This window comes from Apiospora phragmitis (assembly GCF_038363925.1).
Source record: "Apiospora phragmitis strain CBS 135458 chromosome Unknown utg000011l:1.0-3236445.0:1.0-3240683.0, whole genome shotgun sequence".
Taxonomy (NCBI): Eukaryota; Fungi; Ascomycota; class Sordariomycetes; order Amphisphaeriales; family Apiosporaceae; genus Apiospora; species Apiospora phragmitis.
The window spans coordinates 995,285-1,020,954 of NW_027117411.1; the positions used below are offsets into that span (position 1 = coordinate 995,285).

At 52.2% G+C, this 25,670-nt stretch overlaps 11 protein-coding genes across 11 annotated transcripts; 4 read left to right on the top strand and 7 right to left on the bottom strand.

Annotated features, from left to right (window-relative positions):
* Positions 1-2,997: 2,997 nt before the first annotated feature.
* On the bottom strand, positions 2,998-6,611 carry PG994_013101 (SH3 domain protein; the record flags this gene model as incomplete). The annotated part of the gene is made up of 3 exons (XM_066864510.1): positions 2,998-4,787; positions 4,841-4,915; positions 4,967-6,611. 3 exons carry the CDS (start codon positions 6,609-6,611, stop codon positions 2,998-3,000), a joined length of 3,510 nt encoding a protein of 1,169 aa, XP_066709471.1.
* A 1,155-nt stretch (positions 6,612-7,766) lies between these two features.
* On the top strand, positions 7,767-8,630 carry PG994_013102 (Rtr1/RPAP2 family protein; the record flags this gene model as incomplete). Its single annotated transcript, XM_066864511.1, has 1 exon — positions 7,767-8,630. One exon carries the CDS (start codon positions 7,767-7,769, stop codon positions 8,628-8,630), a length of 864 nt encoding a protein of 287 aa, XP_066709472.1.
* Positions 8,631-9,785: 1,155 nt separating this feature from the next.
* Positions 9,786-10,406, bottom strand: PG994_013103 (40S ribosomal protein eS17; the record flags this gene model as incomplete). The annotated part of the gene is made up of 4 exons (XM_066864512.1): positions 9,786-9,875; positions 9,938-10,136; positions 10,200-10,228; positions 10,287-10,406. The coding sequence occupies 4 exons, from the start codon at positions 10,404-10,406 to the stop codon at positions 9,786-9,788; spliced, it is 438 nt and encodes a 145-aa protein (XP_066709473.1).
* Positions 10,407-10,941: 535 nt separating this feature from the next.
* PG994_013104 (mitochondrial 37S ribosomal protein bS1m) lies at positions 10,942-12,433 on the bottom strand (the record flags this gene model as incomplete). Its single annotated transcript, XM_066864513.1, has 3 exons — positions 10,942-11,518; positions 11,571-11,623; positions 11,675-12,433. 3 exons carry the CDS (start codon positions 12,431-12,433, stop codon positions 10,942-10,944), a joined length of 1,389 nt encoding a protein of 462 aa, XP_066709474.1.
* Positions 12,434-15,189: 2,756 nt separating this feature from the next.
* On the bottom strand, positions 15,190-15,560 carry PG994_013105 (uncharacterized protein; the record flags this gene model as incomplete). Its single annotated transcript, XM_066864514.1, has 2 exons — positions 15,190-15,448; positions 15,493-15,560. The coding sequence occupies 2 exons, from the start codon at positions 15,558-15,560 to the stop codon at positions 15,190-15,192; spliced, it is 327 nt and encodes a 108-aa protein (XP_066709475.1).
* Positions 15,561-17,069: 1,509 nt separating this feature from the next.
* On the bottom strand, positions 17,070-17,474 carry PG994_013106 (uncharacterized protein; the record flags this gene model as incomplete). The annotated part of the gene is made up of 1 exon (XM_066864515.1): positions 17,070-17,474. The coding sequence occupies one exon, from the start codon at positions 17,472-17,474 to the stop codon at positions 17,070-17,072; it is 405 nt and encodes a 134-aa protein (XP_066709476.1).
* Positions 17,475-19,369: 1,895 nt separating this feature from the next.
* On the top strand, positions 19,370-20,741 carry PG994_013107 (queuine tRNA-ribosyltransferase; the record flags this gene model as incomplete). Its single annotated transcript, XM_066864516.1, has 5 exons — positions 19,370-19,435; positions 19,499-19,749; positions 19,822-20,036; positions 20,139-20,385; positions 20,444-20,741. 5 exons carry the CDS (start codon positions 19,370-19,372, stop codon positions 20,739-20,741), a joined length of 1,077 nt encoding a protein of 358 aa, XP_066709477.1.
* Positions 20,742-21,693: 952 nt separating this feature from the next.
* On the top strand, positions 21,694-22,227 carry PG994_013108 (uncharacterized protein; the record flags this gene model as incomplete). Its single annotated transcript, XM_066864517.1, has 1 exon — positions 21,694-22,227. The coding sequence occupies one exon, from the start codon at positions 21,694-21,696 to the stop codon at positions 22,225-22,227; it is 534 nt and encodes a 177-aa protein (XP_066709478.1).
* Positions 22,228-22,721: 494 nt separating this feature from the next.
* PG994_013109 (glutathione S-transferase) lies at positions 22,722-23,510 on the bottom strand (the record flags this gene model as incomplete). The annotated part of the gene is made up of 3 exons (XM_066864518.1): positions 22,722-22,899; positions 23,004-23,443; positions 23,508-23,510. The coding sequence occupies 3 exons, from the start codon at positions 23,508-23,510 to the stop codon at positions 22,722-22,724; spliced, it is 621 nt and encodes a 206-aa protein (XP_066709479.1).
* A 425-nt stretch (positions 23,511-23,935) lies between these two features.
* PG994_013110 (uncharacterized protein) lies at positions 23,936-24,685 on the bottom strand (the record flags this gene model as incomplete). Its single annotated transcript, XM_066864519.1, has 1 exon — positions 23,936-24,685. The coding sequence occupies one exon, from the start codon at positions 24,683-24,685 to the stop codon at positions 23,936-23,938; it is 750 nt and encodes a 249-aa protein (XP_066709480.1).
* Positions 24,686-25,033: 348 nt separating this feature from the next.
* On the top strand, positions 25,034-25,582 carry PG994_013111 (RNA polymerase II transcription mediator; the record flags this gene model as incomplete). Its single annotated transcript, XM_066864520.1, has 3 exons — positions 25,034-25,075; positions 25,146-25,257; positions 25,323-25,582. The coding sequence occupies 3 exons, from the start codon at positions 25,034-25,036 to the stop codon at positions 25,580-25,582; spliced, it is 414 nt and encodes a 137-aa protein (XP_066709481.1).
* Positions 25,583-25,670: the final 88 nt, after the last annotated feature.

A 25,670-nucleotide genomic window follows, 5' to 3' on the forward strand; every position in this document is an offset into this window, starting at 1 on the left:
CGGGAGCTTCAGCAAATCTCAACGACAGCAGATAGCTTCCCTATACTGTTGGTATCGAGCATGTTTGGCCTCCTCATGAGCCCTCACATAGAGGTTGAAGAGCCGTAATGGTATTTGAGCAAAACTAATAAAGCTATGATCAGGATCAAGTTGTTCTCGCCGCCCTAAGGTTCGCTCCATGACAGAAAATGGCATCATCCATGATTGGCTATGATAGCGAGGCACATATTCGTAAGCCTACTAGATGGAAGATCTCCAAAATCTCATCCAATCCTATCGAAAGATATATGGGATTTTCATGGTGATTATCGAGGTTTGGAGAGGGCGGTTTACAACTACTACCCTACACACAATTGTGCATCTCCATTGGACTCGCCATAACTGAACACGATTCGGCACCGGCCCCTGTCGATATGGTGCTGAAGGTATCCTCCTCGATCCGCAATACGGTATACCTCCCGTGCTGGGTGAGCTTTGAATCGATGATATTTGTTAAGGATACCGCTGATATCACGTCAGCCCCCACGAGCGCTACGGGAAATATGATGCAGTATCCCACGATGCTGACAGTTCTGCGTAAAGCTCTATTTGCCACGGACCGGTCAAAAAGAAAGAATGAAGAAAAAACCATTGGCCTGCTTATGCTCTCCTTTTTATCTCAATACTCCCTGGATGCAGCTCACACGTCAACGTCCAGGTTCATCCAGAGCGTGGAAACTATTAGCGAAACTACCTTACCCCGAAATTGAGTGATTACCGCCTCTATCATCGTCCGGACGATGGAGATTCTATTGGGCGGAGGGAAACCTCCACGATATATTACTGGGTGGTACTAACGTGTTCGGCAACACGTGAGTGTGGATGAACCGCCGTCGTTAGCCGCTTGGAGAAGAAGAAAAGGAGACCAAAGTTGAAGACGCAGGCTCGTTTTCGCTTCAGCTCTTTTTACTTGCTGCACTGTCGTTAATAGTGCCGCCCCCGGCAGTCGTCCAGACCACCCACAGGAGGATGTACAGCACCACCAAGCACGTCGAGTCCAGCCTATCAGCTTCGTCGCCCCCTTCTCCTCGGCAAAGGCATTCCCCATTGGGGAAAGTCGGAGTCTCGAGCTGAACCCACCCTTACTTGTCGGCTCTCTCGGGTCGGAGTGTGCGGAGAAGCTGCTCGCGCAGCCCCGGGGAAGGGGGTGGTGCTGTTCTGTGAGACAAACATCCATCTCATATGCAGGCGGGCAGGCGGGTGCCTTTTTCTTCTTCTCTTTTCCTTTGGCCGCCTGTCTTGTTGTGCCTGGCGGCCACACCACGGGTCAGCTGGGAAAGAAGGGGGTTTCCCAGGGTATCGGTAAAGGAAAGCCCTTCCCGTCGCCGAGCTAGGGCTTGCGCGTGTCTTGGTTTTAGTGCCCAACCTACGTTTCCTGGTCTCGTGCCTATGTCGGCCCTCGAAAAATAGGAGCTACAGAATGCATGCACGTGTGTGTGATACGAATCCATATGAGGCATCTGGGATCTTCCTGGCTTGGTACTTGTGCTTGCTTGCGATAGATGGCAAATGGAAAAAGTCTCGAAATCCCATCTTCTGGCCCATGGGCAAATATTATGAGCCCCATAGAGAGAGGGGGGAGAGAGATGGTGCATGGGATGTGGTAGTACAGCTGGGTAACGCAGCACCGTCTGTCTTCCAAGAGGATTGATGCCTCGGGCGGCGTAGATGTCAGACAGGCATGAACCAAAAACGTGCTACCGAGAAGACATGTCTCGCCCGGCTCTCGACAATATGGCCGGCACACCCGCGTCACAAGCAAAGGGTAGTAATCAATAACAGCTATACGGATAGATGAGTGTGCTATGACAAATTGGATTTTGTTGTGCCTGTGACCAGTGACCAACTTCTTCGGGTAAGTCTACGCGTTGTCTGTCGTGCGTCCTGAGTAGTTTTGTCTCGGGTACTCCGCAGCAGTGTGCTGACTTACTTTTTGATACCTATCCGTTACCATCGCCATGGACTTCCCACCCTCAGTCCTCTATTTCTCAAGAATTTCAGCAGGTAGTCAGCCAGTCAGCCGAACCAGTGAAGGCCGCCCGGAATATATGGCACCTCCGTGGCGGCGGCGACCAAGAGTGCATGTCCGGTCTCGGGAGACGGAAAACACGCAAGCGTCCAGGTTAATATAGCTAAGGAGAAAAAAGCAATGGTACATGTGCGCAGGTGATTACCTGTTATATGCAGAGATATCACGAGTGTGGCCATTACGCAGTTTACTCTCACGGATCATCATCATGCATAACAAAATCCAGGTTTATTTGGTCATCGCAATGTTTCCCCCTCCTTTCTTTTTCTTGTTCTATCCTGCAGTTACATGCGATGCGGCCTCAATGGCTTCTTACAACCGCACCGGCCGTCGGAGCCGTGTCCATTGCTTTGCTGCATCTTAGTCACTATAGCTTTCCTCCAGTCCAAGAACAATTACGCCATCTCGCATGCAATATGATATCCTACCAAACAGGGCCTGCTTACTTACACAGAGGGTGCAGGAGGCAGGCATACAGACAGACAGCTATGCAACGGGGGCAAATGGATTGCCGTTGGCGGATCTCTAACCAGCTCTCAAAGCGACGACGTACAGTGAGTGATCTGGACAGGTATCCACGGCCAGTCAATCGATTGGGGTGTATACAAATTCTTTACTTGTTTGCCTGTAGTAAACTATAATCTCGACTTGACCATGGTGTGTACTGCAGTACGCAGCAGCCCAGTGCATTGCAGTAAGTAATGTAGCAAAGAAATTCCTAATCGTTCCCACGACGAGGGCAGCCGTCACAGTATGCCGCTCTCCCAATGAACATTTCTCTTTTGCCTCGCATGAGGATATCTGGCATCAACCCGAGGCCTACGTGGACAATAGGCCGTCTGGGAACGCCTAATGTCTGCTTGTGCTTGCTGCCCATGAATTCTTATCAACAGCGGCCAGACACAGTCGTAAGACGCTCTCTCGTGCCGCTAGTGCTGAGAATCCCATCCTACCCAACTGCGAGGCATGATTCGCCAGATCTTGACTTCACCACTGCGCAGGTCATCGAGCCTGAAGCTCTCCTGTTTCACCTTCTTGCTCTCACGCCCTTGCTCCCACGCCCGCACCTTCTTCTTGACGCCATCCCATTCGGCGACGATAGCCACATGGTCAGGTTTGCCCACTTCCATGGAATACTTGGCATGCATGGGACCATGCTTGCCTTGAAATTTGGCGTTACGAATCGAAATAATGTCACCGGGTCTGATTTCGTCGTGCATCTGTGTTGACGCATTCGCTATATTGGCATAGACCAAGGCGCCGTAAGCTCGGGTGCCTACAGGCTGCAGAACATCCTTGAAGGGCTTCAAGAGCTCGTAGAGCAACCCATGGGGAGTTCCGTCACCGACTACTTTCTCCTTCGACGATGGGACCGCGTTGGCAATTTGTAGCCCGTAACGCTCATAGGCTTGTTCTAGCTGATCTTGACGCAAGCTTCTGGGCGGCGGCTCATGTCGCTGATCCAGCTGCGTATCAGCTGGGTTTTGCGGGTCGAACCGAGCTGTAATGATGGTTTGAGAATAGTCTTGGAACAAAACGTAGATTTCCTTAGTGACCTCGGTCATGCCGCCTTGCGTCGAAGAGGTGCTCTCGTCAGACTCGAAAAAGATGTCTTTCCGGCCTTGAAGCGCGGGAGGGACACTATTGGGGTGCAACCACCAATTGGTGTGTTCGGCAAGGTCCACATCTTCAGCGACATAACCGGACTCCATGGACATGGAGGGCCGGGCGGCATCCGTAGACCGCCGTCCCGAAGCTGCCCGCCCGGCATCGATAGATTGGCGCGGACCACGATTGACAGGGGGTGCTGGAGGTGGCTCACGTCGTTCAGACGGCGCTGGTTGATATGAAGGAGATCGTTCCAAATTTGGTTCGGGGTCATCTGTCCTGGCCACGCTGAAGGACGTGGCCGCGGGCACTGACGACTTAGGAGCCGAATAATTGTACGGATCATATTCATCGTCGTCTTGAGCATATGATACCGACTTGGTAGGAGGCGGTGGCGGTGGCGGAGCACCTCGAGGGGCATCTACAGATGTGCGCGCTGGTGGCTGGCTTGGTGGTGGCTGGCTTGGAATCGGAGGAGGTATGGCTCTGGGGGCTGCAGCGCTGGGAACTGGCGGAGGAAATGCCGGCGGAGGAGCGTCAGAGGTGGGAGACCGAACAGGGGTGTTGTCTTCCAGACTAGAATCACGAGCGTGGGATTTCAATGCCTCCTTATGCGGGACCGAAGACGCAATATCGGTGTCATAATCGCCATCATATTCGGTTACTTCGCCTTCCTCACTGTTATCGAGATGACCAGGTTTCATTGGCGATGCTACCGGTTCATCTGAAGTCGATGGACGGCTTGATACTCCGGGTGGAGGCGGAGGAGGCGGGCGGCTCTGCGTTGGTGGAGGCGGAACGGGAGCCGAGCCAGGAACTGGAGGTGGCATGCTGGTCCTCTTACTTGGGTGAGGGGGTAGAGGAGAAGACGGTGTAGCCTCGTCACTCATGTATGAGGCGCGTTTGGCGCTTGTGGGTGCAGGCGGTGCTGGAGGGAGCTTTGGTGAGCCCAAAGGAATTGGTGATGGGGGTGCACGTCCAGGGGGCGCATTATCCGGACGCGAAAATTCCATAGAAGACTTCATAGGATTCTCAGACAGCTCGTCATCGGATTCTGAGCCCACACTAGGAGAAGTGACGCCTGCCGGCGGAGGCGGAGGAGGTGGTCTTGCTGTAGAGCTTGGTCAATGGGAGGATCATAGCCTGACATTGCAGATGACTTACACTCAGCGGGTACAGGTGGCGGTGCAGGACGACCACCAGGTAGTGGAGGAGGACCAGACATTGATCTTCGTGCAGCTGTAACCTTTTTAGCAAACCACTTCCCAGATTCATGGGAAGGCTACTTACATTCAGAGGCACGGGGACTAGTTGAAGTCACAGGAGTGATGTCCTCGTCTTCCGGTGTTTCGCTCTCCTCGTGTTCGGTCATTTCTTCATTCACGGGCTTTTGCAGCCCCAAACCTGGCAGAGCCATCATGGTAGGGACTGGAGGCGCGGAAGCAGTAGGCGACCCGGTCGAGGCTCCCTCTTCGGGCTGCTCTGGCGCAGCCTTCTTTTTCTTACCGGCTGGCGAGGGCATAGGCGGACCGAACATGCTATGCATGCCCATCATTCCCATACCGCCGCTCATCTTGGCCATCCTGGCCCGGAGTTCCTCCTTGCGCCTGGCTTCGGGGTCATCATCTTCGTCATCGTCTGCTTCCGCTTTCTCCTCACCCTCCTCCTTAGGTGATGGCTCCTCACCAGCGGCTTTCTCCGTAGCCCCAGTCGCAGCGCGCGAGATAGCTGGCTTGGGGTGCGCGTCACTGTCTTCCCGCTCGGTGAGATCATCGTCTTGGCCTTCAGTCGCATCTCCTGCGCCAGACATGTCTGCCTCGTTGCCGTCATCAGGATAGCCTTTGGATGACTTTCGCCGCGTTGGCAATTGCTGCTTCGGAGGGGACGATTCGTCCATAGACTCGGTGTCTCGACGTTCCAGGGGTACGGGCGTCTCGCCGACACCGGGGGTAGCGACAGTACCTTCTTGAGGGCCGTCGCTTTCGGTGCGTTTCTTCGGCGGGGGTCGCTTCGGCTTCTCCTTTTTGGAAGCAGCCTCTGAGTGCCTCTGTGCAGCTTCAACTTGTTGTTTCTGCAGCAGAGCAATGCGTTCCTTCAAGGTTGTAGGTTTGGGTTGGTCCTCATCCTGACCTTCCTGAGATGAGGCAGGTACCAAGCCAGCATGTTGGGCAGTCTCGAGGTTTTCTGCTTCTTTTTCTCTAATCTCCGGGTCTTCCTCTCGCCGGTACACCTTGGTCGTCGGCGCTTCCTTGGGTGCGGGAACATAGGCATTTCGGCTAGGTGGAGGGGCAACGAATGGTTTCTTGATGAAGCCGGAACTGCCTGAGCTCAGACCGCTGGGCTTGAAGGGTGCCACAGGAGGCGCTGCAGGCTTGTTGAAGGCGGCTATGCGATCTCTGAAGCTCGCAGGCTTCTCGGAAACTGGCGGCGGCGCACGAGCTTGCGCCGGGGCCTTGGGAGACGGCTGGGCGACACTGGGCTCTGGCTTTGGGGGAGCCGGGGAGGCCGGGGCTGCAACAGGGGCAGGTTCGACCGGCTTGGGCACTGGGGGGGCCGGGGCTTTGGGCGAGCGCGGTTCGGCAACAGAAGGCGCCTCATCGACAGGCTCGTAGGGATCTTCAGGCTCTTCAGGCTCTGCAAGCGGCTCGGGCGTAGGCTCAGGTGCGGCCTCAGGCCGAGCCGTATGCTCCGGTTGGTCTTTCTTTCGTGGTCTAGTTGGGCGCGGCGGGGCGGTAGGTTCGTATTTCTCGACAAAGTTGCGCGGGAAGATGCCTTCCTGTTTGGCGCCCGAGGCATCTAGATACTCTCCACCATACCAATCGGGATCGTCATCTTCGGTGATGGTGATAATCTGACCGATCTCAAAGGGCAGATCGTCCTCGTGGCCTGAGCTGTACTCATAGAGCGCCTTGACTTTAAAAGGTGCAGACGCCATGGTTTGGCATTGGCAGTTAGCCGCACCTTGATGGAAAGCTTACAGTCGAAAGCAAGCAATAATATTGTTGGGGGTGGATAGGCGAAGTTGTGTAAAGCATACAGTAATGTGGAAGTCGAAGTCGGAATTGGGGCGAAATGTATGCGTGCGTTTGGAGCTGCTGATGGACCTTGGATCGGGGGTGTGAGGGGTTTGGTTTGACTGGGGGTTGATAGATGGTCCGGAGGGAATGGCAATGCAATCGACTAATGGAAGTAATGGCTGTGGCAGGATAGGCATGTATTAGAAATAGGATACCTAAGGTAATTTAGGCAAGTCGATCCCAAGATGACTTCAATCGCTTTCACGGCCGAGATCTCTGCTCAAAATACAGTGATGCTGGGGCTGAGCTGGTGCAAGATGCAAGTGCAGGTGCAGGTGCGGGTGCAGGTGCAGGCAGAACAGGTGCGAACTCGACTGCCTGTTAAGAAAAGGGACGAGAATACTAATAAGCTTGCTACAGCCTACCTATGCTACTAGTAACCAATACAGCCTACCTACTACCCATTGGTTACGGCCTGCGAAAGGTCGACGTCAGCGCATGAAAGTGAGTCCAGTCTACCCTAGTACGGGTCTGTACCACCACGAGCAGATGACTGGAACTTTTTGAGACGACGGCGTCTTAACAAATACTCCGTACACTGCACTCAATTCAAGGGACCTCCTGCCTGGGGTCAGCAATCCATTAACTCCAGCAGCCCCTACAAAACGAGGAGTCGTCCACTGTTCCCGGTATGCCACTAATCCTCCCGTCTCTGATTTATTAATGTAATGTTCAGGTGAGGTTGAAGCTTGTCGGAGGATTGGAGCAGTAACGGTACCACAAGACCACCAGTTTCATCATCAGGCTGGGCGCCCCGTCGTGGCCCGTGGTCTCCATGCTGCAGCCATACGAGCCACCCATCTCACGTCATGCCGCTAACTGACTGGAGTTTAGAAAGACAGGGCACCAAACTCCGAGAAATGCATCAATGGAAGATAGAGCCCAGCCATAATAATAATAACAACAACAACAACAACGAAAGCCTTTCAGCAGGGCGCAAAACGGAACGCATCATTCCTGTATACTCCACCTAAGACGCATTCAATGCCACGCTGCGCGCATTTGGTCCAAACATGTCTACCCAAGCCAAGCCGTCGCCCAAGGGCATCTTAAAGAAGACCAAACCTATCACCGAACCCACATCAGAGGAGCCGGACGCTGCCGCCAGAGCTCGTAATCTTGCCATATACCACGCGAGCATCATACACGACCGCCGGCAGATCTCCGATACAATATCCGACTCCGTCATCGCCTTGTCCAAGCTGCCTAGTGGGTCGGCTTCGCCGCCGCCAAGTGCTGCTTCGCCGAGCGATGACGATGCTGTCGCCTTCACGTCTCAGATCCGGCTCTTTCAGCCTTCCGATTACGAAGAGCTGATTGAAGAGCGCAACTGCCTGGGCAAGTGCGGCTACGTGCTTTGTCCCAAGCCGGGGACCAAGGTGAATCAGACGGGCGAGTTCAAGCTGGTCAACTTTGGGCGGAAAGACTTCGCCATTGTCCCCAAAAAGGAGATGGAGAGGTGGTGTTCGCAGACCTGCGCGAGGAGAGCCATGTACATCAAGGTGCAGCTGAACGAGACGGCCGCCTGGGAACGGGCCGGTATCGAGGGTATCCAGATCGAGCTGTATCAAGAGCCGGGTAGCAGCAAGACCGGGAAGAAATCAAGTGACCCTGCTGAAGACATTGCCAAGGACTTGTGGTCACTCAAGCTTGAAGCGGACCGCAAAGCCGCCAGCGATGTAAGGGAGCTTGCGCTCGAAAGAGGTGACACTGGTGATAGGACAAAAATGCAACGGGTCGCTGTCAAAGTCAAGGAGAATAATGTCTCGGAGGCGCCAGCAGAACCTTCGCTTGATCAAAATGGGGATAGCCATCGGCTTCTCGAGGGATACAAGCCAAAATTCGGTGCCCAATCGCAAAAAGACCGTATGGGTTGACATGGCCCGCTCGAATTGAACAAGAGAGGGGGGTAACCACAGTTTGCCCACCGTGGGCAATGTTTGGTACTCTACACAGTTTGGACATAGTAAGTCAACCTGCAATTCACGCTCTCGCTTGGCTGATCTTAGTGCTCAAATTCCAACATAGGCTGTATTCTTGGCCGACTCCGTCGAATGGAGTAGCCATCCATTGTTGAATCTAAAACCCTCCTTACGACAATCCTCTAAAATGCCATGTATACGAAATACACCAAGTAAGTTAATAGACATGGCATACCGAAGTTATTCCAATAACATCCTCTTCATGAGCTCAGAGCTTAGCCAAGCCCTGAGAAATCGCTACGATGATGAGAATGGGATGATGGTCACAAACCTCGATGTCTGCTGTCGTAGATCGCAAGTAGCGCTCTTTTCATGCTCGCTCTTTGTTTGGTAGCGCAATGTAGCACTTACGCCTGGCGATAGGCATGTCTCCTTGCGCATAGAAGATGGGGGGAGCTTCAGTTCTATGGTCTGGAATAGCTGTACATTACCCATGTGTGCAAGGTCATTCGGTTCGGGGCGAGGACGTGCAATCGTTAGAAACGTTGTCAATTGATTACTACAAAGTTCAGTCTTCATCTATGAACTACATATGGGTCATGTCTACAAACTTGTGTAGGCATCTCCCGTATAGGGTTTCTTGAACCAGACTTCCTGGCCAGCCAAAATTACGTGCAGCGTGAGTCATGGACCTTCGACGTTCACTTAAACGACAAGCTGGGAATAATGTAATGAAAGGCTATATCCCCGTGGTGCATTTGCGAGTGGACGAGCACCATAATGGCATCGCTGCATAGCGGCGTGTCTAACAACATCGTGGCAAGTGGTGCTTATTTAGTAGGGTCAACATCACAATCACAAACGGGAACAGGGAATGAGGGAATGGCAATCAACCATCCTCCCCAACGTAGTTCTGGGGATTCAGGGACACCTGATTGGGGAGTAGATCTTGTCTTTTGCAGATCTAAAATGCACTCACTATCGTCCATATAGACGCCATGCAGCCGTGAGAGTAAGCCGTGAGACCAATAATGCAAGTTGCCCAAATCAAACATTCCATAAGCCCATTGCGTCGTACTGCATTCACCATTTTCCCCCTTCCCTAACGACTTAACGAGCCTGACGGTCACCGAAGCGGCGAGGACGCTCGGCAGTCTGTTGCTGAGTAACGGCGACAACGTTGACGGGGATGGCATCGAACTGAACGGAACCCATGTTAGCCAGGAGGGCAATTGCGCGCACAAGAATAACAGAAAACGTACGCCGAGGTGCTTCAGCAGGTCCTTGGTCTCGCCATCGATGTCGAGCTGGCCGGACTCGGAGTTCTGGGCGAAGTCGAGGGCAGAGACCTCGGGGACGTATTGATCCTTTCGCTCACGCTCCTCTTCCTGGAGCTTGAAGGAGATACCGCGAACCGGACCACGCTGGATACGCTTCATCAAGTGTGTGGTGTAACCGGCACTTTAGGGATTGGTCAGCTTCGAATATTCCTGGAATTGGTCGTATCGTGGCAAAAGTTCTCACATCTTGTTGCGGAGGCGCTTGGAGGCGATCTGTCGAACCATCAGTATTTTTTTCTTTCCAAATAATAGAATTTCCAAGTGTACTCACGACGGCAATTTCATCGCAAACGCGCTTGTTGGTCTCGAAGTCGAGCGTCAAGCGGGGGTAGAAGCGCTCAATGATCACCTTGGCGCTCTTCTTCACGGTCTTCGTACGGACGCGACCCATTTTGGCGGTGTTGGCTGAAGATTGTGGGAGTCGGTGGTGAGGTTGGTTGGGCTGGCGATGTTGAAGATGAAAGTTCGTCAATTTTTGTGTAAGGAAATTGAATCTCTCTCTGGTGTGTGCAAGTATCTGTGAAGTGGGGACTTGATAAGATAAGGACTTAAACCAGCGGATTGTGCGTGAACATTGAATGTACGAGGGGTAGTGGTAGATGCGTGGCTGCTACAAGCCACAATCGTGCATCAAGCCACAATTAACCACAGACCCACACCTGAACACCAGCTCGACCATCCGCCAAGGCGATTGTGTAAATGCTTTAGATATGTATAAGTAAGTACATGTAGGCATGTTCGATGGTTTGCACAAAGGATCGATTGACGAGATTTATATCTATCACAGTTACACTTCAGGAGTTCCCATTTCCCCAATAGTTACACAGTTACTGTACAAATGATACACTACAGTGACCATCAGATAACACCTCCCCCCTGATTGCGAAAATGTGACCAGAGTTGCCGGTTCGTTATTCTGAGTAGCCTTAGAAATCCCGTTCACCGAGGTTGGCAAGGCCGTAGTTAGTAGCACTGCCGAGCCTCTTGTTGGACCCGTACCTCCGCTCCGCTGAAATCTGGGATCTCGATACTGGCTGAGCTGCTTCTTTGACGGCATTCCCAAAAGTATCGTATTCTCCCACTATTTCCTTTTGTACTATGTCTGTTTCCGGTGCCCGGTCCAGCAGCCTCAGTTGAACCTTGCCTGTTGCATCCACATTCGCCGTTTGGACTTGTACATAGACCTTGGCGCCACCTGGTTGGTCGGGATCAAATTCATTGAGCCCGGGGATAATGTCGTTATTGCCCACGGCGCTCACGGCATTCCGGCGTCTGGTACTGAATGCTGTCTCGGTCGTGGGGATATTGGCGATGAAACCACCAACGCCGATCTTGGGACTTTGGTTGGTCACGCCAAACCTGGGCGTCACAATCCTAGCCTTGACGGAGGCGTGATTCGCCTGTGGGCCGTAAATTGGGTGGTTCTCCATGAATGATAGCGTACGCAAGTATGACAGACCAGCGGATGGATGGGTGATAGGTGGCCCTTCAGAAGCGTATGGACTGTCCCGATACAGATCATACGGTTTATGCGGAGTGAAATGCCCAAGCATACCTGGTGCTAAGTGCGAGTCGGCGTTGCTGACAGGGGCCAGGTCCAGGAATCGGCTAACAATATTGAAGAGTTCATGACGATCTCCACGGAGTTCTCGGATATACTCCAAAAGTTCCTCCTCGGTGATGTCGGCTGCCTTTGCAGAGGGGGATGGCGGTCGCAGGGGTGTTCGCATCCTGCTCCGAGATGCTATCCTTGCGGTCTGCCGTTTTTTGGGCTGCCAGATGCTCTCGTAGGAACTGGCGGAACTCGGACCGTCGCGCGCGTACGCTTTTGGCGACATAACGGTCGAATTCTCCATCTGTCATGCCTGCAAGCCATGGCCCGCGGAACTTCCATCGCAGACTGGGAGGGTCGCCGTCCCTATCCGTGCGCTTTGGTGGAGCAGCTCCTTTGGGGGGAGCAGTTTTTGAAGGCGGCGCGGGAGTAGTGAAGTCCCGGCCATCTTCGAACACCGAGACAAGTGTTGGAATTCCCTGCCGGTCTTTGGGTACTGGAACCGAGAAGCTCAGGTTCATTTCGCGGAACTTTTCGAGAGTGATTGTATGGTCGGAGGCGGACTGGAAATCGGTAACATGTTCGATCGAGTCGACCGCCTTCACTCGCACCAAGGGGAAAGTAGACTTTGTGGTTGTTTTCAAAGGCAACGGGCGTTTGAATCCCCAGTCACCCACCATTCGAGATGTCGAGGGTGTTGTGACGGTCAGATGCGTAGGAAAAGCTGCCGTGGCCGTCTCGGATTTGTGTTTTGTCGCTTGCGACATATCTCCAGGCGGAGGCGCAATTGGCGCGGGCATTGAGAACATTCGGGAAGAGCGAAGCAGGGCAGCTCCAGGGGAGACCGCTCGTTGCGTGGTAGCCATTGTTGACCAAAAGGGTTGAATGACGGAAACCTCTCAACGATGGTGAGGATTCGCGACAGAAATTCTGCTTGAGCTTCCAATTGGTTTTGGCCCAGTCTGATGCTTGGCGATGGGCGCCGGGACGGAGCTTGACCCGCCAGCTGGCACTTCAGGCTTTGTCAGCCCGCCCGCCTGTGTAAGTCCGCAGATGCAACTTCCAAGTAGGTAGGACTTCAACTTTCCGAATTCGCTTTGTCAATTCCAATGCATTGCTCTGGAGGGGGGGGGGGGTGAGGAAAAACTAGATTTCTTTTGAAACTACAGTCAAGATACCCCAACTGTTCTTTGCGCCACTCGATCGATCCATCATGGGCTGACTCCCATCCGAACGAGACCCTGTCACACCACATCCGACTGGCTGTTTGCGTGTATGCAAACGGCCCCTTTTTACATATATCGTCTGCATGATCATTTGGTCTTAGCCGAGGCATCGGTTCACCTTTGATATGTTACATATCTACCTGGTACTGTGTCTGATTCACTATTTCACCACATAGTCTAATATTCTTTCTTCCAAGAACGCCAATAATAGATGTTATTTTTCCTATGCCATAACAAGACCGTCTAACCCCTCAGATCATCCATCAAACCGTCCCCTTTGAACAGACCTGGGGTTTTCCCCATTTGATCCGCTCTCGATTGTGCTTCTTTCGTGGGTTCTTCGTACACGCACATCGCATCTGAGACCGCTGGATCTTTCTTTCTGGGTTTAACTCCGCTTGGTTCATGTTCCTTATACCTTTATGCAATACATTTCTTGGCAAGAGGTCACTTATTTTCTGTATGAGCTGGGAAGGCCATAGTGATATTACTTGGCATCTGTCATGAGTTTGGCGACGATTGGTGAAGTTCATGGAGGTCAGCCTTGTGGCCTAAGATGGATCCCTGTTGAGACTATGTCTCTCAAACCACGTATATCTTATATGCCACGAGGAGGTTTTCCGTTCTTTTCCTTTCAAAATCGTGAGATTGGTATCTGGCGGCGGACGTTTCCCAGTTGTAGATCTAGACGAGCTGTACGATTTTGTGGCCCAGTCTGCCAGTAGCGAATGGTCAGAGTTGTATCTGCTCTTGACACCCGATGCTGCCTGTCGATCAGATGGGGTCTGCTAATTCGTGGCCTACTTAAGTCCCATGTAATACGAACAACGATATCTGAGTCTATGGGTGTATCTTTTTGGAGCAACGAGCATCCTAAGTAGATTTGGCTGCTCGAATATTGTTGGGTTCGCAATCTAGGCTGAAGACGTCGCGAGTTATAACCAGCCCTGTCCAGTAATCATATTCTCTTAAAGACGTATGGATGGCTGCCTGTCGCGTCAAAGAATAGGTGAACCTACCTTGGTATGCTTAGCTGGAACCTGTTTCAGTGTAAAGCCGTGGAGGACCATTCCGCATGTCTAAGGCCCATTGCTCGACGCCGTAGAGACTGCTACATTCTATACAATTCCTATAGTGAGTAAATGCTTCCTCCATATTGGCTTGTTCCTCCTCCAGTTTCCCGGGAGCAGCTGAATATGGATGCAACACTATACTCCATACAGGTTATAGCATCATGGACTCGACTCTGACATGGGACAAGGATGAAAGGCTGAACACCTTGGCTGAGATTCACGGTAGATACCGGCTATACAAAACTATGCCACATGTTAGTAGAAGTCATATGGGCATTTGGCTATCCCCGTGGACATATACTCGTGTAGGCATATGTCGTTGAATCTGATGGGAAAGCACTATGAGTGCTTGGGAAGACGTAGCTACTACATGTCTTGCCGGCACCAAGCACACTATCACCAGTCAGCTATCCCACTGTCAGCCAGTTATCCGAGTACATCTGTATACTCCGTTGCCAACGGTTGGAAACGATTAAGGAGCCCGAGAGGTTTTCGTGGAGCTAATGTTGCGTGAAATCTACTATCGCTATAGGTAAGGTTGATACTGTAGATATAGTAGGCGCTATTATTGCCCAATAGCCAGATTGGCGATGTAGCGAATACCCAGGTGCCAGGCAGTGCTCTGCAATACGAGGAAGGCCACATCTATTATCCTTTCCATTTTCGGGATGCGCCGAAGCAGCGCAAAGTAGAAATAAACCCAGGAGTCTTTTCCACCTGGCCCGGGTTATTGTCCAATGACATACACCTTGACACTTACGAATAGACAGTTGATAGATCGCTCCCGAGTAAGGGGACAGACCGCCGAGCATGTCACTAACCCCGCGGCGGTATGTAGTACAGAAGGGTAGTATAATAAGGTTGCCTAGTGGGTTTCGATGATGAAGATCTATCTTAATTGAGCATCGCATGAATTTCAAACGAAACGTCCGTCCGTCATGGTCGCAGCGACTCCACCTGATATACCACGACCGAGGCTTGACTGCTTGATGACGTTCTGAAGTGGTATCTGGCCAAGCCATTATGGCTAGGTTGCGATCGACGATTTTAAAGCAATCGGCCATCATCCTTATCAAAATGCGAAGATTGTCTACAACAGTTCTCTATGAGGACGCAGGGCTTCTTCCCTTCCAGCTCCTTACCAGAACAACTCATCGGACAGGACGTGCGACTGCCAAGATACTTTTCGCCAAAGGTCACATACAAGCCCCCTCTCCAGCAAGCGGAAGCAGCATACGCACACAATCTTGTGTGCTCGCACTCCTCATCGTCTCTCGGAACACGACGCCACATCGCAAGACTACCTCGGATATGGTGGCCATATCACCGCTCGTCCAGACCGTCCTGGCGGTGGCCGACTTTAGGTTCAGGGGATACTCGGATGCAAACTGCGGAACCCTGGCCATGGAAAACACCGATTTCGAGAGTTTCGGCTGCCTGAAGCTCCCAGATGGCGGCATGGCCTCGGTTAGCTTCGACAGCGGCAACTTCCAGTCGGGCAACGTCGCCGGCCAACACTTCGTCACCGACGACTGTACCGGCCCCAGCATAGGGCAGGCGAACTTTCTGGATGCGAATTATACTGTGCCGGACGGGCAGTGCGTCAACGCCACCATGGCGCCGGACGCGAAGAAGTTCAGGTCCTTCTCGTATGTGACGTATCGCTGAGGGATGCGAGGAAAGCTCGCCGTCATGCTGGCGGGTTGTCGGGAACGCCGAGAGTTCCAAGCCACTGCGCTATGAGCCGCCGGTGGAAGCAGATTTCAATGCGTTAGCAGATTCGTGCTGCAAGGGCGCTGGTTCCAAGCTCCTGGTGCGACACGTATATCCGCTGCACCGAGCATGGACGACACCAATGTGTGAAAACAACATGAAATTCCAAAGTAGCGGGCCATACTCTATCTGTATATTCATGTTGGGGAAGATGCATTCTCGACGTTTCGTTTTGATAGCGTTTTTGGCGGAGGACAAAATTGGTCCGTTTCGTTCAGTCAAAGCAAACATGTTAAATTTCACCCAGCAAGCTCTGTTCATACTGTACACTATATATAAGAAAGCGCTTATTAATATGTTGGCATAGTCAATCAATTGTCATTTAATAGAAATATTACCATGGTGCTCGTGAATAGGTATCGTCTCAGTTACAGCGCTACGGATTATACAGAATATACTAAATGGTATAGACTGCGATAAGGACCAGGGTGATCAGATATTCTTATCATCGCCACTCAATCACAGATTGAATCCTCCGTGGCGCAATTGGCTAGCGCGTCTGACTGTTATGTGCCCTGCTTTCAGGGGCTCTTGCGATCAGGAGGTTGACAGTTCAAGCCTGTCCGGGGAGCAAACTTGGTTTTTGCAATTATTGTTTATTTTTTCTTCTTTGTAAGGCTACCGGATCAAATGATAACTGTATGCGCAAACGAACTTGCCGGCATACTACATATGCCTTTTCTGGAACGGAAAGTGTCGGTCACGTTGGCCTCTCATGTGCCGGGTTGGGCGGACTACGCCACTTCGGCCTGCATCCGGCTCTCTTTTTGTGTGCCGTTACGCGCCCAAGCCCCTGTTCGATTTCTGAGACACACCCTACCACTCGTGCGGCTCAAGAAGAATCCCCGTTGTGTGGGGGCAGTAACATGTAAGCAGCACTGAGTAAGCGCAAGAGACTTCAAGTAGACCCGTTCAAGAATTCAGTCTCCAAGCTCGAACCTCTGTTTACATATGTATATGCAAAGTATAACCATGTAGGTACCACAGAAGTACTGCTGTCACCGACCTTTTTTTTCTAGATATGTTTTCAAAGGACTGGGCCATGCAATTTCTGTTACACGACAGAAGACCGTACTATTACGACTGTATGTTTGCGTTTCCTAACCCAGAAAGATCGGTGTAGAAGGCGTAGCTACCAAACCACACAAATCTTGCTTTACAAGCCTCTATTGTAGAGAGAATTCTCGAACTACCCAGCTCTGATCAGGTGGCATTGGGCATAGTTGGCAACGGTGTACCTCGTATTATTCATGCTTGTAATGTCTAAGCCAAGCTTCGGTTTCGTTGCGGAAGTCCATGCACAATGTTACGGGCGAGAAGACATATCGAACGAGGGCTTGGTGAAATCTGAGGGAACCGAAAGGCATCGTCATGAATTTGTGTGTTAATATTAGTACATGTATTTGTGACCGACAACAAGGTAAGGCCATTTATAACAGGCGAAGGTAACTTGAGGATGTTTTCGACTTCAGTACTAAAGGAGGCGCTGTCGCATGACCCTCATCCATTTTGTCGTCTGAGAAACTCGCTCCTGCTTCGTATGTGAACGAATCCTTTAGATCAGCTAGTAGTTGGCCGATGGACGTCGGATCGCCGATGGGTTCTGTCAACTTGAGAAAGCCATGCTTGTTGAGGTCGTGCGTAGGGTCCGAATTTGAGTCGAGCACGAGATAGACTTCCGTAACGTGTGTGAAGCTCTGCATCAGCACATACTTGTTGTAGGTTTCCCAGGGCCGCCTGATGGCAGGATTGACGTGGTCCAGGGCAAGATTCTGTACTTCGGGTATATCTGTGACCAGTTCTGCGAAGTCTCGACAGGAATCGTCGTATCCCATGTAGGGGGGCCTCGGGAGGTAAAGGGTATCTATCGCCGGGAGGAAGTATATGCGCGGTTGGTGAGTGCGTGTACCGAATAGGGTTTTGTATAGCCTCGATGCCTCCTGTCTTGACTCTCGGCATACATGGAAAACTGGTGGTGGTTCAGTCGTTGTTCTACAGCAGTCCTCGTCAGAATCGTAGGAGACCTCCACGACCCGAGGCTGGCAACTCAAGCGCCATATCTGCCACCTGATCTCTAAAGGCAATGCCGAAAACTGATGAAATGACTGGCAAGACATGATGTGATAGCAAAAGGAAGGGCGTGAGGAAAGATGGTGAGGTTGTAATGCAAGCTGTAATGGACAGTAATGTACACAGAAGGAAATGAGGTTGAGATGACGGCGGAGGCAGCGTCTGGGTGTATGTAAGTGGGCTACAAGCTGAATATAAGGTTGCTTTCCTGACTAGCTGAGTGCGCCGATGAGTGATAGTGAAGCTATCCACCCTACTACAACGTCCACGTAAGACCACCTATATATCCAGCTGTAGGGGTCAACCCTGTGTAATTTGACAGATGTGCTGTCCGCAAAAAGAAAAGAAAACCCTCCGCCTGGATCAGGTCTGGGGTCTCCCGATGCCCAGCCTGCGCTATTCCAATCAAGACGTTCGAAATGAAAAGGATGAGCTGGGCTTCTGGGCATCTGACTGAACCTAGGGTCCTAGACCGTATACAGACCCACCGACAAGACCAGGTTCGTGACGACAAAGGGCAATCATCGCGGCCGAGGGTCGATATCAAGCCTGGTCGCCCGCAGACTTGTGAGTAATTGCGGCGAGTCGATACGAACTGCCCACTACTAATAAAGCCCAACAGTCGCTGGCCTTGTTCGCGGTTGGTGCGACTGTATGGCAATATCTCAAACGCAGAATGAGGCCTCTCCCGATGCCGGTAACTTAAAAATGAGTGGGTGACACGGGTTGGAAAGAAGAAATTGGGCTGTTTGGGCAGGGCGGAAGGCTGTCCCGCAGTTTGTAATTGGATCCCTTGATGCCAGGCCTGAACGCAATAACCTCGTCACTTGGACGTCGTGGAGAGGGAGGGCGCTCATTTGATGTGTGGTTCAACCAGGTTGCCCACCCACACACATGGTTGGAGGGATCGTACGATTTCTGTGTCCGTGCCGGCATGAACACTGGGGAATGAGAGCCCGCGTTATTAACCAGTCGCCAGTGGCCTTGGTAGCCAGAACCAGTCAGGCCAGTCACGGCTAACCTACTGACCGGTACACAGCCGAGCCCAGAGCGTGCAGGACTTTACGATCATGCCACTTCCCCACTGTAAAATTTATGTGACTTTCCAGCTTCAAGGAGATGTTCCGACATTTCACATGATTGATTGATGGCACTTTTAACCTTAGGCCAGATCTGGCAGCATTCCAGATATGTACCTACCCAGCTGGCGGAAGCACCCCCCCCCCCTCCCCCCTTGCAACCCACGTTTTTTTCTGGTACTAGCTCGAAATAACTAAAGTAGGAAATGACGGATTTTCATGCTCTCCTCTGCTCAGCTTCGAAACGACCAGTCTCCCTGGCGCATTGGAGGCAAAGCCGTAGTGTTTCTATTCATAGGTCTTCGTGGCTGAAGGCTGGAAAGACTTGACCCAAAATTAGACCAGGCATCGGCCGGCCAGTTTCTGCCACTTCACTTCCCTTTGCACCTGAGCGCCGTGTCTACCAGATAAGTACCTGCTTAATCTTTATTAACATCGCGGCTTTGCCCGCAGACGAAAACCGCCATCCAAAAGGAGCCCCCCGGAGATCGGTCCGGTGGTCCCCCACTGACACCCTCCTTCTTTGGATCTACAAACCCGGCTACCTGAGCTGGGTAGGTGCAGAATTGATGCAACGAGCCATGGCAGCCACTATCGCGTCTCAGTCCTCTGCAGCTCTTACGTTTGGTTTAGTGGCGCGATGCAGCGTATGTTTAAGGCATCCCCTGTTACCCATATACCCCATCTAACGTAACATGTGTCTGCGACAGACTACCAGGGCTCGGGCATCATGTCTGACGCTCCCTCATGGCCCAGTCCAGCTGCCCATGTTCATGCCAGTTGCAACACAAGCATCGTTGAAGGGCCTCACACCGGAGCAGCTTGAGGAAACCGGTTGCCGCCTGTGTCTGAACAATACCTACCACCTAGGTCTGAAGCCCGGACAAGAAGTTCTCGCGGCCATCGGCGGCGCCCACAAACTGCAAGGATGGCAACATAACATCCTGACAGACAGTGGCGGGTATGGACTTGTCTTGGGAGCTTGTCTCTCTTTCTCATCATTTCGAAACAACAACTAACAATACAATCCCAGTTTTCAAATGGTGAGTTTGCTGAAGCTCGCAAGCATCACCGAAGAAGGTGTCAGATTTCTGAGTCCCCATGATGCAACGCCCATGCTCCTTACCCCGGAACACTCCATCTCACTGCAAAACACCATCGGCAGCGATATTATGATGCAATTGGACGATGTCCTGGTTACAACCTCCCCGGATGCAGCTCGCATGCGGGGAGGCCATGCTGCGAAGCGTAAGATGGCTCGACCGATGCATAGCAACACACAAGAACCCGGATAGACAAAATCTTTTCTGTATTATCCAGGGCGGTCTGGACCTTGAAATGCGCCGGGAGTGTTGCAAGGAGATGATCGCCAGAGATCCCCAGGTATTGCGATTGGCGGACTTAGTGGTGGTGAGGCAAAGGCAGACTACTGCCGGGTCGTTGCTACGTGCACGGAGCTGTTGCCCGAGCTCAAGCCTCGATACGTGATGGGCATTGGTTATCCTGAAGACCTCGTTGTCAGCGTCGCACTCGGCGCCGACATGTTCGATTGTGTATGGCCGACTAGGACCGCTAGGTTCGGGAACGCAGTCACCAGGTATGGCGTACTCAACATTAAAAACGCCAAATTTGCTGTTGACTTCGGTCCCATCGAGGAAGATTGTGGCTGTATATGCTGCCGAAGGGGAGACGGAGGGACTTGGCATCACCAGGGCATTTGTTCACCACAATACCGCCAAGGAGACCGTCTCGGCACACTTACTGACCCTCCACAACGTCTGGTATCAGTTGAACCTCATGGGAGAAGTTCGAGACGCCATCATTGCTGATCGGTATCCTGCGTTCATACGTCAGTTCTTTGCAAACCTGTACCCCAACAAAGCAGACTATCCGGAGTGGGCTGTGGGAGCCCTGCGCGGAGTCGGCGTTGACCTTTTCGAAGACCGAACCTGAAAACTCGCGCCCTTCGAACATTCCCAACTACACAGTAGCAAAGGCGTCTTCAGTATTAGGGGCTCCAGAAGAGAATTATTGGACTTGTGGACGGTCAAATTCAAAACTTGCACAGGTGCTCGACTCGATCGCGAGGCATTTCGCTTAATGCGCCGAGTGCGATCAGTAAGCTTTACGGCCACTATGTATAGCTTTGTCACTGCCCTGGGACACCCGGTCCATTACCCCCTAGACCGAACCCTTACTAGAGAAGTAGCTAGTACGGCAGCTTCACTGGAGGAGTCACTGTTAGTGAAACGAATGCCCAATGGTCACTTGGAGATGCGATGTTTGCTCCCCCAATCATAAAAGGCAATCCCCGTTGCTGATCCGGTTCGCATGATGATTTGGTGATCTTTACTCCGTACCAAAGGTTAATACATGTTTAGCCTGCCTGCCGGTAGACTGGATGTTGCATTGTTAGGGGGAGAGGGATTGCGGGGAAGACAAGGTTAAACATTGGAGAGCCACTCCTTCGAAAACCAACCTGCAACCCCCACATCCATCACCCATGAGATGTTGCTTGCCGGTTCTCTAATTCCCTTGTGTTCTGCATCGTCTTTCCAATCTTGCCTGTATATCAGTATATTCCACGTCGCTTGTTGTTGACCTGCATAGCCCTCTAGGCCTTATTTTTTGGGTTATAGTCTTACAGCGCGATCGCAATCTGTTCGGTAAACTCTAGGTAAGTTCAACTCGGCCGTGTCAGGTTCCAAGCCTACTCACATATTAACTTGTCTTGTTAGAATATAGTACCTTATATATACCAACCGTTTTCTCCGATCCAACCTGTCTTCCGCATCTTGGAGGATATAGCTCACCAGTTACATTGCCGCCCATCTGAAAACCTGCATGTCTTGAAACTTGATACAATACCCCGGACCGTCCGATTCGTTCTCCCGCTTCTCCAAGCATGGCTGGCAGTTCCAATTCCGCTGCGACAACGGCATCTATGTCCAAGCTGTCCCTCGACCCTGCCCCGGCGACGAAAAATAAAGCAAAGTCCAAGAAGGCCGTCGTGGCCGACTCCTGGGAAGACGAGTCGGATAGCGACGGCGACTCCCCCGAGGACGCCTCCAGCAGCACCGTCCCTGCGGCGCCACGCAGCGGAACCGGCGTCGCCGCGCCTCCGCCGACGCCCAGTACACCCACCTATAACACCGACTCGGCGCCATGGCAGTTCTCGGCCGCGGCCGACAATAGCAGCAGCAGCGCCGGCGTCTATTCGTCGTCGGAGCCGCGACGGCCCGAGAAGACGGACGCGGTGGCGCGCCGCATGATCGCCAGCGCGCTGGGCGTCAAGGCGCCGCGGCCGACCGAGGAGCAGCGGGCCTACGACCGGGCGCTGCGCGAGAAGGAGCGCAAGCGGCGCGAGGCCGAGAAGGAGGAGGAGCTGCGCAGGGCGGAGCAGGCTGAGAAGGCCAAGGCGGCTATCTGGGAGGATTGAGCTGTGCTGTGCACGAATAAGAAGGCAGGATGGTGGTGGTGGCATGACCTTTTCGTCAAGGTCAAGGGACAAGCACTTTGAAAGACAAACACTTTTCAATATCGACAACGTTTCTCTTTCAAATCCCGAAAAGGGGGGAACAGAGACAAACTTAAGCACTGCTGCGAATGTAGTAGCTTTTCAGAAACTGCCTTGGTCATCTAACTGCATCATTGGTCTGCTGGCCTATACTTTGCTCTAATTCATGTGCTATGAAGAAGGCAGCACGAGTTTCTCTCAACGAAGAACCTCAGTTGCAACTCTGATTTAGCCGTGGAGTTGACAATCTTGCAGATTAAGATTCACATAAGTGGCAAGGAGGTAAAACAAGCCGAGCTTAGTAGTCGCCACGAGAATAGAGGAAGACCAGCCGCTATTTATTAATGGCTATCTATCTACTCTGTTTGATGCAACTGTCTCGGATCGCCACTCTAACAGCGGACTCAAGAAGTAGCTCACTTATGAGCGCCCATCGCGGCCTTGCGATCAAGGGTCTTCGCGATAGCGGGTCTGGCCATGAGGCGTTGCAACCAAGCGTGGTAGTTCGTGTACTGCTTGGTCTTCTCACCGAATTCCGGAATCATCACCTGTGGAAGTTGTTCCCATGTAATGAAACTAATATCGGCGTAGGTACTGAGATAGCAAGCTGTCAGATTTATGTTATGCCTACCCGAATATAGACCGGCTCCGAAGATACGGAAAGCATCGAAAGGGGGGATCACAGGAGAAAAACTCACCATTTGCCGCCTACGAGATAATCTTTTCCTTCCAGGCACTTATCCAAAACCGATATCACCCGCAGAGTCTGCTCTTCGTACCGTTGGATGGCGTTCTCGACCTTCTCTGGGTGATAGAACTTGAAGAAGGCAAGCTGGCCGTAATAGGGGCCCTGGCCTGAGACCTGGAAGATCAAGAACTGCTTCGCATGGTACTTCTCGGGGAACGTATCGAAACTGAGTTTCTTCTCCTTGTCGTATGTATCGATGAGGTACTCGATGATGGCGCCAGACTCCCATAGGGTGATGCCAGTATTCGGGTCTTGAATCGTGGGGACACGGCCATTGGGGTTGAGAGAGGTGTAGGGTTCCTGCTTGATTGTAGACGGCTCTTGGAAGATCTCCTCATAAGGAACCCCAAGCTCTTCCAGGATCATCACTACCTTCCACGGGTTCGGGCCCTGGGCTATGTCGGCCAATATCAGTTCAACTATTTTGCTGTGAGTCTGGAAGAGATGAACTAACCATGTTGATGGAGCACGATTGGCCTCAATTCCAGCATCGTCAAGTATAATAGATGTATAGCGGTCCGAAAGCAAAGGATGGCGGTGATACCTTGAGAGTTGTTGAGGATATCGACAATGAGGATACAATGCAAGTCTTATATACCCCGTGACCATACTCCTTGGATCCCGATAGAGCCAGCTTTATAAGCGAGCGAGGGGCTAAGTGCACAGTGCTGCAAGCCTCATTTGTAAGCTCGTTTTTTCCACCCAATAATTGCTCTTCCCGCAGGTGTTGCTTACTTGGCTTGATCATTGGCCTATCAGCGAGCTTACCGCCGCAAAAATGAGTAAGGGTTTTTCCAACGGTCTGCGGGTGGCCACCTAGATCGCGATGGATAAAGATGTCGTCGTCCTCGTAACTGTGTTGTCACCCTCCACGTCATACGATCAAGGCATTGAGGGCTTTCCTTGAAGAGTAAGGATCAATTCTTGCGCATTGGGGTCGCTTTCTGAGAAGCGAATGCCAACCCCCAAGCCAGCTAGCCCTTCATCTTCTGCCCGGCGATTCCAAAGCATCTGCTGCACTGTGCCATCTGGCAGGCATGAGATGAAGCCCATAGGCCAACGGCTGCGCCCCAAGGAGTCACGGACGCCCTTGGTGGCAGGCTTCTGTGCTACTAACAAGCCGATGACACCTTCTCCACGCCAACCCGGAGGTGCTCCGATGAATGCACCCTCGAGTTCGCGTATCAGACGCGGTCCGAGCATGGTCTTGGTGCCAGCAGCCTTGCATTGTATGATGACCCGGAGCGGGTTTGGGCTCGATGGAACCACCCAGGCCCCAATCAAGTCGATGCCAAAGTCCCCTCGCCCTCCCACTCGCTTGAGGTCGAAACCAAGCCTCTTCAGTGTCGAGGCCACTTGGTATTCGTAATGCGTGCCGACGTAGGTGGTGGAACTCGTGTCCAGCAGAGTCCGCTGGGCATAAGCCGCATAGGTGGCGGTATCGTAGTGCTCGCCGCACTCAAGAGTTTCCAGAGACCTCACGGCATCCTCCACAAGTTTTTTTGATCTGCACTTTGTGGACGCGGCACGCTTCTGGTGGGAATTGAACGATTGATAGGGAGCTATACCACCGATGTTTCGTGTAGCTCTCAGGTGAATACTACGGCACCCTGGGGGCAGACGAATGACCATTGTGAGTACGGGTCAACAGTAGTATCCAACGTGAGATGGAATGTATAAGGATTGTATGTCAGGGGTGACGTGATAGCAAGCGCTGCTTTGAAAAGGCTGCATTCTTTCTTTCTGGGGACCCCTGTAAGCCAACGAAGCACCTACCCGGTGCCGGACATGTCTGTACCTTAGGTAGGCACTTCCCTTCCAGTGCAGATCAATCAAGACCCCACCAAAGCTCCAGTCCGTCTCGTAAAGTAATCGCACTGATTGATGCGAGCATTTTACACCACCAGCCTATTCTCTGTTGAAGTCGCGAAGCATTTACTCGTCAGTTCTTTTCGAAGCAAAGGAGCTTGTCACGTCAGTATGGGTGATAGACTCACGCAACTGCAAGATGCAGTGGACGAGGTATGCGCCCCCCTTTGTAGCAGCTAAAGGCCAGACTTGTGCGCTATGCTAATCGAGGCCTCCTTCGCAGCTTGCGCAGCAGTTCGTCGCTTGCATACACTACGTCCACCGACACCACAACCTTGAGACCTTGGACCCCAACGACGAGATCCGGGTATTGCCCAAGGATGCTGAGCAAGAAGGTTGGTGGTTGCATATCGAAAAGTCCTGGCTGGCCCCTTGGGCAATGCTAACCGGCAGCGCGTAGTCGACTCTCATCCAGCCGAGGTATTCAAGGCGGCACAGATCGAGCTGGCGCAAGACCTCATCACCAAAGAGCAGCAAATCGAGTACCTCATATCTATCCTGCCAGGTCTAGATAACAGCGAGCGAGACCAGGAGCGCAACATCAAGGAGCTGGAAGATGAATTGAAGATGGCCGAGGCACAACATCAACAGGCAATTCAAGAGAAGAAAGACATCATGTCAAACCTTGACGAGGTCATTAGAAGCACCCGAAGACCATAGCCGGGTGACATTTTTGGCTACCTGATTCACGATACCCAAGATTAAGCGTTATAGGCGTAGGGAACTTCAACAAAACAAGAAATAGGTC